The sequence below is a fragment of the Trachurus japonicus genome, chromosome 10 (genome assembly GCF_045865225.1).
Source record: "Trachurus japonicus isolate A0001 chromosome 10, Traja_1.0".
NCBI classification, from domain to species: domain Eukaryota; kingdom Metazoa; phylum Chordata; class Actinopteri; order Carangiformes; family Carangidae; genus Trachurus; species Trachurus japonicus.
Window position 1 is genome coordinate 18915827 of NC_140916.1, and position 16442 is coordinate 18932268.

The 16442-nt window shown below is 43.4% G+C and overlaps 1 protein-coding gene across 1 annotated transcript in view; it reads left to right on the forward strand.

Annotated features, from left to right (window-relative positions):
* Window positions 1–1071: 1071 nt before the first annotated feature.
* The window catches only part of diaph1 (diaphanous related formin 1), a 110800-nt gene continuing 95429 nt past the window's right edge, over window positions 1072–16442 (forward strand). The window contains exon 1 of the mRNA XM_085789864.1: window positions 1072–1897. Coding sequence (XP_085645990.1) covers window positions 1799–1897 — 99 coding nt within the window. The 5' untranslated portion in view covers window positions 1072–1798. The remainder of the gene's footprint in view (window positions 1898–16442) is intronic.

Consider the following 16442-nt stretch of genomic DNA (forward strand, 5'->3'; position numbering starts at 1 on the left):
AGCACCAGCACCACCACACTGTCCAAACCACATAGATTACACACCACCTTTACCAAATAGCCTACTCCTGCACCTGAACAAAATATGGACATGAAGCACTGGTAGCATCAATATGGAAGATATTGTTGAATTATATTTTTTTTCATGAATTAGCCTATATTTTATCACTAAAATGATTAAGATGTTATGTTGGTCCGTTTGTCAAATTGTATTTTCACATAGGCCTAGGCCTATATGTGATAAGGATTAGAGGTTGTCTGGTCAGGTCTATAAGGACACCCATCCACAGAGCCTTTTTCTAACATGGTTATAGGCTATTAGACCACTGAATTGTAATCACTCATTCTGAAAATAGCAGAGATAACACTACAGTAGTCTTCACTTACAGACTCTCTCATGTAGCACATTTGATAGCCTACATAAATTAGGAAAAATTAATAGCTCAAATTGCACCCAGACATCTTTATCCCTTGAACGGATTCAAAAGGCTGTCTAATGTTGAACTGTGAAGCTACTTTGCTCATTAAAAATGTAGACATCTGGTTAAAGTTCAGTGTAGGCTACCCCATGTTACACTAAGACATCTGTGACAGAAGTCGTGTGTTAGCCTAACTTCACATCTCCTCCATAGTGGCCTATACCCTAGGCTAGGCTACTGAGACATCAAGCCATCAGTGACTGGTCTGTGCTGCCTACTGGTGGTGAGATATTCTACTGCACTGTTCAATTTACATTTTATTGAAAGTCTGTGAAAAATTTACACCAATCTCCTCTCCTGCATTTTACTGTAGCTATATTTTAGGCTACATTGTGACACAATTATGTTGGCCCACATCAGTGCTGTGTGAAGCACAAGCCTTGAATAGCGATGCCAGGAAAACATTAGGCTAGTCTCTCCTACTCTAAACTGTCTGACTTTTGCGTGATCTCTGTAGCATCAATCAACAGTTGTGTGTCATATATCTGTGATCCCGTAGTGGGCCTGAGGTCACTGAGCAGTGTGTTAAATCCTCTCAGGTGTAGCTGCAGCACAGCCCAGGCTGCATGGGGCTGAGGCTGAGGCTCCTCCCCCGGACCAGCTCTGACCGGACTGTCAATAGAACAGGAAGACTCCTCTCATGCTAAAGACGCAGTCACTTCCCCGCTGTCAGTCAGGGGTTAAAAAGTTTACTAAACTTGGAGCAGTCATGGAAACTAATTTGGGAGACACTGCCGAGCCGCGTTATCCGTAAAAGGGACTTGTCGCTTTGTGATTTAATCACCGAAACAAACTCGTGGGAAGAGCGGAGCTTTTTTTTTTTTTCTTTCTTTCTCTCTCGCTCGCTCACCGAGACTTTACCTAGCCTGGCTGCGGCTAACGTTAGCTCATTTAGTGCAACATACTTTTTTTTGAGAGTTCAACTTTCGGGTTGTGTTACGTGTGGGTATTTGGTAGAGTAACATCCTCGGTTGTGTTTTATTGAAGCAACAGGTTGTTTTCGTACTTTTCATCACCACGGAGCTCCGGGGCTGTGCTTTGAATTTCCCTCCTTCAGTGATACAGACAGGCGGCTGAGCTCGGTGTCTAGTTGGCTCTCTACCAAATCATTAGCAGCTCTGTGCTAATTGTGGGCTAGTTAGCCAGGGAAAGTAGCACAGGCCCAAGGGAACAGTTAGCATTTTTTTTTGTTTTCGCACGTTAACACAACATCGTTAAAGGAAACGTGTTTTTTGTTGTTATTGTTGCTTAGTGCGGGGAGGATTACCGCCAAACGGGCTATTTTGACTCTCAATTCAAGGAAACGGATTAACTTACAATATGGATCCACACACGGGCAACGGTGCCTCAGCTGCTGGTCCCAAGAAGGACAAAAAATCAAAGAAGAACTACGAGGATGGAGATGGAAAAAAGAAATTTGTGAGTATCCCCGGGTTTTTAAACTTCCTGCACCTTTTTATGGTCTGTTCATGTACGTGGGGGCTCAGAAGTTTTCCACCTAACACGACAGATGGTTTTCTCATGTTTCAAGTGAGGTTACGAAGCAACAAACTACCTCCATACCTGTAATTTACTCTCACCCACCCCCTGAAGCTGTGCACCAGCTGTCAACAGAGCTTGAGATGCCCCTCGTAGGATTCACGTTTTAGGTCAAAGTAAGTGGGTGTCAGACAGTGTGTGAGTGTGTGTGTGAGGAGTATGAGGAAGTAGCTGGCCCTCAAACTTTTGAAGGCTTGCACTGTGCAATACACCTCATGCTGTTCAGCCCTGATACATTGTAACAAGTCAACACATGACTCAGGGCTTGTGTTGTTTTTCACAGCGTATGAAAAAGAGGAAGGCTTGCTCTAAGTTATTGTTGTATTTCTTTATTCCAGAGGGGGCCGTAGCCTATATGAAGCCTTTTTTTTGTTTTGTTTAGCAAGTTAAATAATTTTAATACAATAACGCCAAATGAATGAACAAACTTTTCTGTGGCAAGGTGTGGCATTCATACCTTGAGTTTTCACCTGGTGACTTAATCGCAGTGACGTCATGTGGTGTCTACCTGGCTGTGTCAGCATGTGTGATTCACAGTGTGGTGTCTTCGGTGGGAGCAGAGCATGGCAGGGCAGAGGGAGGCACTGGGTATTGATGTCTGTCGTCAACCATAGCAAACAGTTGCGTAACTCAACCCCATGGCCATGTCTAGCAACAGGTGAAAACTGATATTGTACACACACCAGACAAACGGTAACCATAGAGGATGCTCAGACTGAGTCAGAAAACACATCTGCTCACCGAATCAACTGCCACAGCAAAAATGTGTGCACTTGCGCCCATTCAGACATCCATGCAGAGAGTTTTCAGGCTCTTTATTAGTCACAAGCTGCTTTATATCCTGTTGACAGAAATGAAAACAAACTGACATCAACCACAGTTACTTCAGTCCTATTATGTAAATTGTACCACATTGGAATACGCCCAATAGCACCAAGCAGGGGGAATAGGAGATAGTAGGAAATATGATTTTGATAACAAATGTACAACATGGAAATACAAATAAAATGTGTATTGTTTAGCGAGCAAGAAGTCAATAGCATAGTGCATATGTTTTTGTTTTCAGCACTTGACAAATGTCTAGCTGAAGGGCCAGGCACAAAAATAGATGAAAGCATAATGTATTGTAGGGATTGGTATCATATTATAGTAGTTTTGAAGGTTTATAAGTAAACATGAGTCATAATAATCAGCGATCAGTTGTGCAATGTCCTGAGATAGCACTGCATTCATGAGTCTGTGTTTGTGAGAGTGCCTGAAAGCATGAGTGTATGTCTGTGTGACTGCCCATCTTAAAGTGAGGTCTGTCCTTGACTTAAGTACGCCACTTACTTAGCTACTGAACCTATTCAGGCAGAATTTTTTTTATTACATTTCAGTTCAGAGTTCAGACAACAGCGAAGGAGCTGCAGGATTATGTGTGTTGTACTGCAGTGAGATTTCATCTGTCAGCTAATCTATGACTTCATCATCACTCCCTTCCCTTCTCAGACATACCAGTGATAATAACATGATGTGATATGTATGACTTAGTGACGTGTATGTGTGTGTTCTCCACTCAGCTCGGTATTCGGTCGTCCGAGCCAAAATGATCTGTGTGTGAATGTATCTCCATTGTGTCGTCTGGGACTGAATGAAGCAGTGTGGGTGTGTTATCCAGCTTTACTCATCATCTCTTTTCCTAGACATGGTCACAGTTTCTGGATTAAGCTAAAACTGGAAGGACATTTTTTTTTGTTTGTTTAAATACATTATGTTGTCAGTTGCATTAAGACCAGTGGTTTCCGCAGCATGCAGAACTAATGAGAGAATTATTTTTGTTTTTTAACTTTCATTTCATGTGTATTTATATTCTGCCACATCACCTTACTTCCTCTGCCTGTTACTATTTCAAAACCACTTGTCATTGCTATACGACCACGTGCAATGAACAATGAGTCAAAAGGCTTGTTTACTGTTGTTGATGATGTTTTTGTTTATTGTAAATGAGTGAGATGAAATGTTGATGACAATGATGATGATCGTAGGGCTCTTATTGATGTGTGTGTGTGTGTGTGTGTGTGTGTGTGTGTGTGGTATGTTCTTTTTTCAGAGGTTGCACAAGTACATTTTGATGTGCTGTTTTTAAACTTCATAATGATAATAAAGTGATTTGATTTTGATTTGATTAGTGTTTACTAGTGCAACAATTAGTTGTCCTTATGGTTGGGCTGCAGCCTCTTGACACGAACACATTCACTGGCGCTGACAACAACTATGGTGATAGCTCTATAAATTAAATGAAAGCCCTAAAAGCGTCCTTGCTGGCTGTGTGAGGCTAAATGTTGCCTAACCCCAACATAAACCCTGGTTTACTACTCTCCTCACAAAAGCAACCTGCAGGGATGTAATTTTACCCTGCTGTGTGCTCTCTTTGAGTGTGCCTCGGTTCTTTTTTTTAAGCGCATATAACCTGTACTTAGGTTCAACAGGAATGCTTTACATGATTCACTGTGCTCACAGGTATATCGGTAGCAGAGCGTGACCCAGGTATTCTGTTTAGCAGGCTGTTGTAGCTGTGCTCCCTGAAGCTCTATCTGTGTTCTTCAGGCCCAGAGACACAGAGAGGCTCTGCATCCATGAATGATGTTGACATAAACAGGCTGGCTGAGCTCAGCAGGCAGACGCAGTGTGGATTAGCCAGGGATCACTGCCCTGGACAGTTGTTTGGGATACAAGGTGAATTTCTAGATTGCAGATTCTGGCTCAGGGACATCTTGCATGCATTTGGCCTGTTATCTGTTTTTTTTTTTTTGGAGGTGAAAGTTCTCTCTAGTAGAGAACAGATATAGAGTGTTTAGCAACTGATAGTAAATGATGGTTATCGAGGAAACCTCTAACCACTGTTTTCAGTGAGTTATGCCTTTGGTCATTTTTGGGGGGTTTCTTGGACATTTTTCTCAGATTTATTGGTTAACAATCAATGACTTAAAACTCTCATTTTGATCAATGTGATAAGACTGTGGGTTAGATTCTGGGCCAGAATTTTTCTTACAGAGATTTGAAGTTCGGCTTGGGAATGGTTTACATCACATAAATTGCACTTGGGAGGGTTGTTGTTAATTCTGATCATTGTAAATATTATATAATTATTATCTTATAACTTACAGTATTTCAGGTAACATGGAGATGCACACCTGCTCAAGTAAATGGTGAACCCTCAAGCTGCACATATTTCCTTTTCTTGTTGAATATTCACAGAGTTGGAAACTATGCTGACTTGCTCATGCATGCAACCTCAGCCTACCAGCTATATCGCTGCTGTCATGTTAATAAATGTGAATTCTTTTCACTTTTTACATCAAGAATGATAAAAGGTGTAGCAGTAACAAAATGGATGTAAAGAAAACTTTAATGCATCAAGAATAAATTTGTAACGGATAGGTAGATCCACAGAGATTGACAGCTTCAGAATCTTCACAGAACATACTGATGTTTCATCACCATTCACATTATTTGTCCTACAGCTGTATTTAAATAATGCATTTGTGTGGTGGTTAGTAGCATGTCATTTGTGGTGTTGTACAGGTAATTGGGATTGGTCCCCACTTTGCCCCCAGGCACAGGTTTAATTCCTGAACGCATGTTGGTGTTGATGCATTAAGACCTGATTAATGGCAAATACAAGTGCAGCTTCCTTCAAGCATGAGAACTTGAGCCTGCGTATTTCTTTGTGCAGCGGTGCACCTACTTCCTGGGGGAACCACCTCAGCAAATGCTTAATCTAAGATAATGCTGTGAATTAAGCCAGTCGCCACTCTTCAGTCACAGTCTGACACAAGCAGTCTGAGTCAAGTAAAATAGTCAGGAGTTTGAGTTGGGGCACAGTAGGTCACTTTTCTTTTTCTTTGATAAATATGTACGTAGACGTGTTTGTTGTGTTTCCCCCAACACTCGCAAACTCACACACGACACTGACAAACACAGACAGACACCGTTTCCTGCTCTCTAGATTTCAGGGGAAGAAGAGCATACTGTGAAGTGAAGAATAGGATGAGTGAGTGCCAGCATGAAACTAGAGTGGTTAATGGACTGCTAGTGGCAGGGGCCTCTTGGCTCGGACTCAGCAGGAGTATTTTAGAGAGCAAGGCGGAGCAAGGGGAAGCAACTATAAGCCATCAGTGACTGGAGAGTGGAGGAGGCAGAGAGAAGGATCACATAAGAAATGCAGATAAGGTGAAGCAGTAAGTGGTGAAGCAGCCAGTGATAACAACAAGTTACTCATGGTGCCATGGGTATGACAGGTTAAATTTTAACACCACAGTTAGTTGTGACTCACCCTCAAGTTAGATTAATATCCTGTTCAGTAATTAGACGGACTGAAAACGCTTGTCAGAAGAATCTTCATGGATGAGAATGATGGTTGAAGTGCACAGTGGCCTCTGTTTACTCTGTCTTTACTGTACTTCACAGATAAGAGGAGCGACTGTTGGCTCAGCTGAGGGCCGTGTTTGGTTTGCTCTGCTTTGCCTGTTCTCTCTGGATGTGAAAACTAAACTGTAGGAAAAAAAAGTGCCAGTGACCACTTGGTTGAGGCAGGCACACAGAAGAATGCAGAGTCATGACACCGCTGAAATATAATACCTGGCACGTTCTTTCACCTTCACCTGGGTGGCTGTAGATGTAGATCTGTTTCTGACTTGTCACAGTTGACTTATTGAGTCTGTGTCTTCCGATTACAATCCTTAAGTACCCTCACCCGACCCTCCACAAGTTTCGCCTGTTCAAGGTCAGAATAAATTTATATTTTTGACATTTATTGTAACATAATAATCTATGTTTGACATCAAGACAATTGAATAAGTGAATGATTCATCAGGAAAATGACCATAAATTGTCAGGAGACCTGATCCGTAATGCCCACCTTTTTTGTCAGTTTTCAGTTTGTAAAACATGTTTCTTGTCAGTTTTGTACCCACAGAGTCTTATTAGTGAAATCTCCTATGATCCCATTCTGCATCCTTAAAGTGGAAAATCATTCAAGATTTTACAACAGCTTCTGGCATGGTGACACTTAATAAGTCAACTGATCAGATACCTGTTCAGCCTGTCATGCAGAGCAGACAGTGGCAGGATCAGTATTAGACAACGTATACTTTGACGTATAGTGTCACTGCTCCCTCTTGTCCTCGTCAGACGGTATAGCTGACTGTTCTTCTGGGTGTGTGTCTGTGATCTAAATGATGACTTATGGACTTGATGATTAGAGGTGTGAATCCTGTCACTCTTGCATCGTGTGATATTGTGTGAGAGGCTGTGGAGGAAACGGCATTCTGTGTCTGTGCATGTTATTGTCTCAAGCACATTTCCTCTTACTCAGAAGAGCTGTCAATAAGTGTCTGTGTACATGTTCCCTGGAGCTGATTCCTCAGTCAGTTTCACCTGCATAAATGTTTGCTGAAAGCCTTCATTAGGTGTGAGGTCTTTTTCTGTGAAAACTTCAGTAAATATACAGAGTATTGCAGACAGTGTTTCACTTACTTTGTTCACTCATGTCTTTTACTTAGACAGCCCTCTTTGTCTGGTAGAGAGAGATGGCCTCTTTTACAGGAAATATGAAGCAACATATGAATTTTGTCTTTAACTACCCTGATCGCCGGGGTGTTATTGTTCACACACTCATTTTGTCAACTGTTAAATCTAACTTCTCCTTCTTGCACCTTCTAATTGTTAATGCGCGCACACACACACACACATACTGTGATATTATTTCTCAAATTCTGTGGGCTGTGACAGGAAGTTGTGCAAAAATAGCGAACAGGATGCTTCCTTATTCATCCCCATTATTGCATAGCCTTATCTCACTCATTCCCTCCTTTCCAGCCATTGTGCAAGGAGGTACCAGTGGGCTAGTTAATGGTTATGTACATACACACAGCTCTCCCTCAGGATTTTAGAGGCCTGGACTATGTTAAAACATAGAGCAGAGTTTATATCATCGGAGCCTAAACAGGACAGAGTTGAAACATTCCAGAGAGTGAAACTAGATAACGCTGAGTGACTTTACTACCTTGAGTAATCAGAGCATTGTTGTTGGTCTTTTCTAGTTAAATCTTGTAAAGAATAAGAAAAGATCAAGTACAGTACCAGCCCTAACATTTAAGATTCACATCAAAAAGGTTGCAAATACTATTAAATTCAATCTTCAGAATTTCAAACAAATTAGACCTTTTTTAACAACGGGTGCTGCTAAGGTGTAGCCTACCTACAGTACATTGTATGATATTTTCCCACATCAACTACTGTTTCACAAATTGGTCTTTCACAGGAGCCACGACTATTAGACCAATTGAACAACTTTACAAAAGAGCCCTTAAGGTACTTGATAAAAGAACACATTTGTATCATCACTGCAACATCCTGGTAAAATAGGGGTGTAACGATACACAAAAATCACGGTTCGGTACGTACTGTACCTCGGTTTTGAGGACTTGGTTCGGTTCATTTTCGGTACAGTAAGAGAACAAAATGCAAAACATAAATTTGCTTGTTGTTTATTAGGAATTTTTCTAAATGTTTTAGTCAAATGTAATTATTTTACTCACCTACTAATGTTATGTTGTAGGTACATTGTCCCTGATGCAAATAAACTAAACTAAGCCATTATACAAAATAAGAAAAAAATATAATAGGCTACTGTTGTAAAGTGTTGCCTAATAAGTTCAATAAATTATTCTCAAAATAACAAAACATATAAAATAAGCCTTACAATGAATAAAATATTCACAAATAAACAAAACATATAAAATATGATTAAAAAAAAAAAACTTCTCACACAACTTTTTTTTTTTTTTTTTTTTTTTTTACATGTAAAGTGCAGCACTAACAGTTCAGGCCAGTGACGGACTGACCATAGGGCAATGTGGGCAAATGCCACAACGGCTGCCTGACGATGCAACCGTTCGGCCGCAAATAAATAAACAAATAAATGAATAACACGGATCATCACGACGGCACAGTGCGTAGCGTCAACACAGCAGCGACGTGCGCCTGCTCTTGGCGCATCTGCAGCAGATCCACAGCTGCTCGAGCTCGTGCGCAACACAGACACAGAGAGAGAGATAGAGAGAGACAGGCAGACGGACGGACAGAGGGACAGACATAGAGGAGATAGGAGCCACAGCCCCCACCTTCACCCCTCCTACAAGCAGGAAGGGTCTTCAAGCCTCTGTTTTCTCGCCAGCGGTAGCATTAGCGATAGCCACGACGTAAACGGGCTGCACGTGTAGCTGCAGGCGGACTGTAAACACACACAACTTCTGTACCGAAACTCAGCGCTGTGCCGAACCGAACGCCCCGTATCGAATCGGTTCAATCCAAATACATGTACCGTTACACCCCTATGGTAAAATATAATTTTGTACATTCTTATAACTCAACGAATCATGTCCAATCCTCCTGCAATCATGTGAATCTACTTAGTTTGTTATCTCGGTCCTCTGTTTTTATGGACTTTTCATGTCAATTGTCTTGTTTGGGGACTACGGATTAAATTTAGCAGCAGTGCTAAGTCCGGTGTATTTACAGTGAGTAGCCTACTCATGTACTCAGTGTCCATTAATATGCACTGTCCCATCTAAATAAACAAATAAAAGTAAGTACTAATAATGTTTCCATTTTTCCTTATGCTAACATGCTATTAGCTATGAGTTTGTGTACATAATGGTGGTACAACAGATCAAAAACCTCATCACCAGATCACGGTTTTGAGTCACAGATTTTCAAATCAGTGGCGTGGAGGGTTGGTAGTACACGTGTTGGTAGGACGAACAACGTTGTTGTTGTTGGTTGCGACGTAGGGCTGCCGCTTTAAAGATACAAGTGGAGTTTTAATTACCTGATTATTTGGCTAGGGTGGTGGGTAGAAACACTTAGACAGTGTGCTGCTGAAGTTGTAGTGTTCCCACAACACGCACAACCATCATCAACCAATCCGCAGACCTCTTGCACGCCAACCCGTGGAGATTTCTGAGCATTTGTTTAGTTGCTGTGACCTCAAAATCTTGTCATCTTGTGAATTATGTTATCTTTTTATAGAATGAGGAGTGTATTTTAAACCACATGTTTTGCCTTATTGGTTTATTCTCCGAAGTTTTGTCAGGTTTTTTTTTGTTGCTGATTTTGTGGTTTTATAAACCTTGTTAATATTTTCACATGGTCCACTGCTTATAAGCTTCTTGCATTTCTGGCTCAACTTTTTATGATAAGTAGACCAGTCAGCAATTTACCTTTTTTGTATGTGTGTGTGTCTGCAGTTTGTGTTAATGCAGTGGGATGAGACTGACTCAGCTGGCTAGACATTTTGCTTCTGAAGATGCCAGTATGCTTCTTCAGAAGTGCTTGTCGGATGGTCAGGTAGCTTGGTCAGATGGCTGTGAAAACCCCTTCCTGTTCACCTTTCTGATGTTGGATGAAGGGATGCGTTACCTTTGTTTGATCTTACTTACTATATCTATAAAGATGTGTCCCTTTAAAAAAAAAAAAAAAAAAAACCCTCAGTGGACACTTTGTTTTTAATAAATGCTTTGGTTGTGTATGACATAGACCAGCCCAATAGTATTTCAGTTACTTAAATAGTGTTTAATCACAATGTATTTTTCTTATTCCAGTGACTGGTTTTAAAAAACTGACACTTATTTTTTCAGAAGTAAATGTGAAGTCCTCCATACAGTTACTAGTTGACCTTAGCTAATTGTTACTCTAAAAGTGGTTAAGACAAAGGACGTGTGATGATATGATCTCTGAAAAGGAAAAGCTTTACGTGACAGCATACTACCACGTGTATTTTGGCCTTTACGTCATAAATGGATTAGCTCATAGAGGTCGATGGCCTTGTTCTCCTTATCAATACCAGCCGTCAAAAGAAAGCAGTGACATGAGGCATGTTTCCCTTTATATATAAACAGAGTTATTCAGTTTTCTTAGCAACCAGCATACAGCTGGATTGACAGACGGTAGGGCTGCCCCCGAACGAAGATTTTAGTCGACATTAAGGGTCATTAGTCGACTAATCGACGCAGATACAGTGTTTACCATTGATTAACGAGGCTAAAAAATCGCTAATTGATCCATGGGCGGACACACAGCTGATGAACTTGAGTAATAGATCACTGTCTCACAACTGCAATATCGCAGGGACCTGCCATGTAAAAGAATCTGTATCTGGCCCTTCAAATTAAAAGCACTCTAGCCTTTCATACGCAGTTCATTAGGGTCCGGGCAGCTAAGCTGCCGGGAACCTATTGTATTCCGAGGAATTCTTTCTTCTTCTTCTTCTTCTTCTTCTTCTTCTTCTTCTTCTTCTTCTTCTTCTTCTTCTTCTTCTTCTAATTCTTCTTCTTCTAATTCTTCTTCTTCTAATTCTTCTTCTTCTTCTTCTTCTAATTCTAATTAGGGCCCGAGCCTGTGTCAACGACCCAGGGAGGTCCCTATTGTTATTCGACATGCACATTAGTCAACGTGCCAGCCGACGAGTAACAACAAGTAAGCAAGCTAGTACTCAAGTACTGCATAGACCTGGCAGCAAAAACCCCAGATATTGTAATGTTTATTAGGGCCCGAGCCTGTGTCAACGACCCAGGGAGGTCCCTATTGTTATTCGACATGCACATTAGTCAACGTGCCAGCCGACGAGTAACAACAAGTAAGCAAGCTAGTACTCAAGTACTGCATAGACCTGGCAGCAAAAACCCCAGATATTGTAATGTTTATTATTATTATTAGGGCCCGAGCCTGTGTCAACGACCCAGGGAGGTCCCTATTGTTATTCGACATGCACATTAGTCAACGTGCCAGCCGACGAGTAACAACAAGTAAGCAAGCAAGTACTCAAGTACTGCATAGACCTGGCAGCAAAAACCCCAGATATTGTAATGTTTATTATTATTAGGGCCCGAGCCTGTGTCAACGACCCAGGGAGGTCCCTATTGTTATTCGACATGCACATTAGTCAACGTGCCAGCCGACGAGTAACAACAAGTAAGCAAGCTAGTACTCAAGTACTGCATAGACCTGGCAGCAAAAACCCCAGATATTGTAATGTTTATTATTATTATTATTATTATTATTATTCCGCGACTTTAAACCCCGATTTGACCCCTTTGCCACGCTCGAAAACTCACGAAATTTGGGACACACGTCGGGTCTTGCGAAAATTGACGTCTGATGCTATCGCCGTTTGTGGGCGGGGCAAATTGGCACAACAGCGCCCCCTTGAACTTTTGACCCCCGGCCATAGGGACCAAAATTTTTTTTCCCGCAGGCTGCCCAAACTTGGTACACATATGTATCATACCCAGACATGAAAAAAATTTGTTTCGTGCGAAGCCCAAAAACCAACAGGAAGTCGGCCATTTTGGTTAGCATTTATTTTACGCAAAACGAACTCCTCCGAGGGATTACGCCCGATCGGCTCCAAATTGGGTTCAGAACATCGTCAGACCTAGCTGAGCTTATCTTGTGCTCCGCAGGTCTGTAGCTCAAAGGGGTTGGCCTCTGGCGTGCCCCGAAGTTTGGCGACTGTTTCGGTGCTCGCCATGTAAATACGAACGGCTCTCATGCCCACATACTTGATCGTAGACGCTTCAAACTTGGTGCAAAAATCTATGGCGAGACCCTGAACGATCCGACATATTATTTGCCGACGTCGCTCATAGCGCCCCCCGGTGGTCACAGGAAACGTACAAAAATTCGTTAAAAATACGTAGTTGACCAAATCGACTTCGTTACACTTCTAGTACATGCAGACCCGGATGGTGAAGCTACATCATGAACGCTTTGACCCTACGAGCAACGGCGTCCGTGTGCCGCCGCGGCGACTGCCGATTTTTTGTCGTAAAATTACGTTTCCCAATTACGCGCACATACTTCGTCGTAGCCACTTGAAATTCAAAGGACATGACGTTGGCTCCGCCCTGAACGTTTTGATGTATCGACTTCCTGCCTGGCTCATAGCGCCCCCCGGTGGTAACAGGAAGTACGCAAAAATTTGTTAAAAATCCATACTTCACCCGATCAACTTCATTCCACTTCTAATACATGCAGAACCAGTTGCTGAAGCTACATTATGAACGCTGTGAAGCTACGACGAACGGCGTCCGTGTGCCGCCGCGGCGACTGACGATTTTTTATCGTACAATTACGTTTGCCTTTTTCGTGGCTTTAACGAAGTCGTGTCCTCACGAAATTTCATCCACGGGTCAAGAATGGCGAGCTCTTTCAGCGGATAGAGTCGTTTCCCATGGGCGTGGCTAAATGCCTCAATAGCGCCCCCTTGAAGTTTTTCCGAAATTCTCCATAGACAAATTTCGCTTACTTTGTCGTACACATACGAAACTCGACACACACGTGTATCATACCCAAACATACCAAAAATTGAATTGGAGCCACGCCCTAAACCCAACAGGAAGTCGGCCATTTTGGTTAGCATTTCTTTGACGCAAAACGAACTCCTCCGAGGGAGTTCGCCCGATTGACTTCAAATTGGGCACGGAACATCTCCAGACTGAGCTGATTACGGCTTGTGCTCCGCAGGTGTGTAGGTCAAAGGGCGTGGCTACTAGGGCACGGCCAAGTTCCCGAATTCAGCTAAAAAGGTTTAAATGCTATCGCGCCCACAGATTTGATCGCAGCGGCTTCAAACTTGGTGCACATGATGATGGCGTGACCCTGAACGATCCGACATATTATTTTCCTACGTCACTCATAGCGCCCCCCGGTGGTAACAGGAAATGCGCTAAAATTCATTAAAAATACATCGTTGACCCCATCAACTTCATTCCACTTCTAAAACATGCCGAACAAGTTGGTGAAGGTATTTCGTGAACGCTATGACGCTACGGCTAATGGCCCCCTTGTGGCGGCGACAGGAATAGCGCTCCACCGTGAACTGCCACCTCCCACGGATTTTGCCCGATTGACTTCATATTCGCTACAGACCATCAGGAGACCGAGCTGGTCAAACACTATTAAAAGCTTTTCTCTACGTGAAACGGCGTGGCGGCTAGGGGGCGACAAAGTTGGCCAACTGCTCGTTTAGTCGCCATGCTATTACGTTTGCCTTCCACGCCCACATACTTGGTCGTAGTCACTTCAAAATTTCAGTACATGATCAGGGGCCGGCCCTCTACGCCTCCATTTGATCGTACGCTAGCTCGCTCAATACGCCCCCTTGTGGACACAGGAAATGTCGCGTTTTGCATCGACATTGTCCGATCGGCTCGAAACTTCACATGTGTGATGAGGTCACGACCCCGTACGCAACGGCCCACATCCCGTTACCGCCCCCTGGTGGACGAACCGTAAACCTGCCGTAACTCCATCGTACGTTGTCCGTTTTGCTCGAAACTTCACGTGTTCGACGAGGGGACCGCCCTCGACGCAGCCGCCCGCGTCCGGTTGCGCGCGGGGGTTTTCGAAGAGCGGCCCGGGGGTAGCGGGGACGCCGAGTGGCGTGGAGCGAGGGCCCGTCATAGCCGCTTGCGGCTTTAATTATTATTATTATTATTATTCCCCGCAAAGAATCGCAAAAACGACCCCTTTGCCATGCACGAAAACTCACCAAACTTTGTAGCCTCGTGGGGCTTCGCGAAAAATTTGATATTTTGGCAGCGTCGCATTTGGGCGGGGCCAGATGGCTAAATAGCGCCCCCTACAATTTTCCCAAAAACCCATAGGGAAAAAAATGACGTTAACGAAAGCGGACCAAAATCGCCATACATGTTCATCAATGCGAGATAAACACAAAATCCTCCTATCGCGAAGCCCGAAACCCAACAGGAAGTCGGCCATTTTGCTTCAAAGTTTGTAAACGCAAAACGAACTCCTCCGAGGGGTTACGCCCGATCGGCTCCAACTTGGGTCCAGAACATCGCCAGACCTAGCTGAGCTTATCTTGTGCTCCGCAGGTCTGTAGCTCAAAGCGCTTGGCCTCTGGCGTGCCCCGAAGTTTGGCGACTGTTTCGGTGCTCGCCATGTAAATACGAACGGCTCTCATGCCCTCATACTTGATCGTAGACGCTTCAAACTTGGTGCAAAAATCTATGGAGAGACCCTGAACGATCCGACATATTATTTGCGTACGTCGCTCATAGCGCCCCCCGGTGGTAACAGGAAACGTACAAAAATTCGTTAAAAATACGTAGTTGACCAAATCGACTTCGTTACACTTCTAGTACATGCAGACCCGGATGGTGAAGCTACATCATGAACGCTTTGACCCTACGAGCAACGGCGTCCGTGTGCCGCCGCGGCGAAAGTGTATCATCCCAATTTAAATTTCGTTTGCCTTTCACGCGCACATACTTCGTCGTAGCCACTTGAAATTCAAAGGACATGACGTTGGCTCCTCCCTGAACGTTTTGATGTATCGACTTCCTGCCTGGCTCATAGCGCCCCCCGGTGGTAACAGGAAGTACGCAAAAATTCATTAAAAATCCATACTTCACCCGATCAACTTCATTCCACTTCTAATACATGCAGAACTAGTTGCTGAAGCTAAATTATGAACGCTGTGAAGATACGACGAACGGCGTCCGTGTGCCGCCGCGGCGACTGACGATTTTTTATCGTACAATTACGTTTGCCTTTTTCGTGGCTTTAACGAAGTTGTGTCCTCACGAAATTTCATCCACGGGTCAAGAATGGCGAGCTCTTTCAGGGGATAGAGTCGTTTCCCATGGGCGTGGCTAAATGCCTCAATAGCGCCCCCTAGAAGTTTTTCCGAATTTCTCCATAGACAAATTTTGCTTACTTTGTCGTACACATACGAAACTCGACACACACGTGTATCATACCCAAACATACAAAAAATTGAATAGGAGCCACGCCCTAAACCTAACAGGAAGTCGGCCATTTTTGTTAGCATTTCTTTGACGCAAAACGAACTCCTCCGAGGGAGTTCACCCGATTGACTTCAAATTGGGCACGGAACATCTCCAGACTGAGCTGATTACGGCTTGTGCTCCGCAGGTGTGTAGGTCAAAGGGCGTGGCTACTAGGGCACGGCCAAGTTCCCGAATTCAGCTAAAAAGGTTTAAATGCTATCACGCCCACAGATTTGATCGCAGCAGCTTCAAACTTGGTGCACATGATGATGGCGTGACCCTGAACGATCCGACATATTATTTTCCTACGTCACTCATAGCGCCCCCCGGTGGTAACAGGAAGTGCGCTAAAATTCATTAAAAATACATAGTTGCCCCCATCAACTTCATTCCACTTCTAAAACATGCCGAACAAGTTGGTGAAGGTATTTCGTGAACGCTATGACGCTACGGCTAATGGCCCCCTTGTGGCGGCGACAGGAATAGCGCTCCATCGTGAACTGCCACCTCCCACGGATTTTGCCCGATTGACTTCATATTCGCTACAGATCATCAGGAGACCG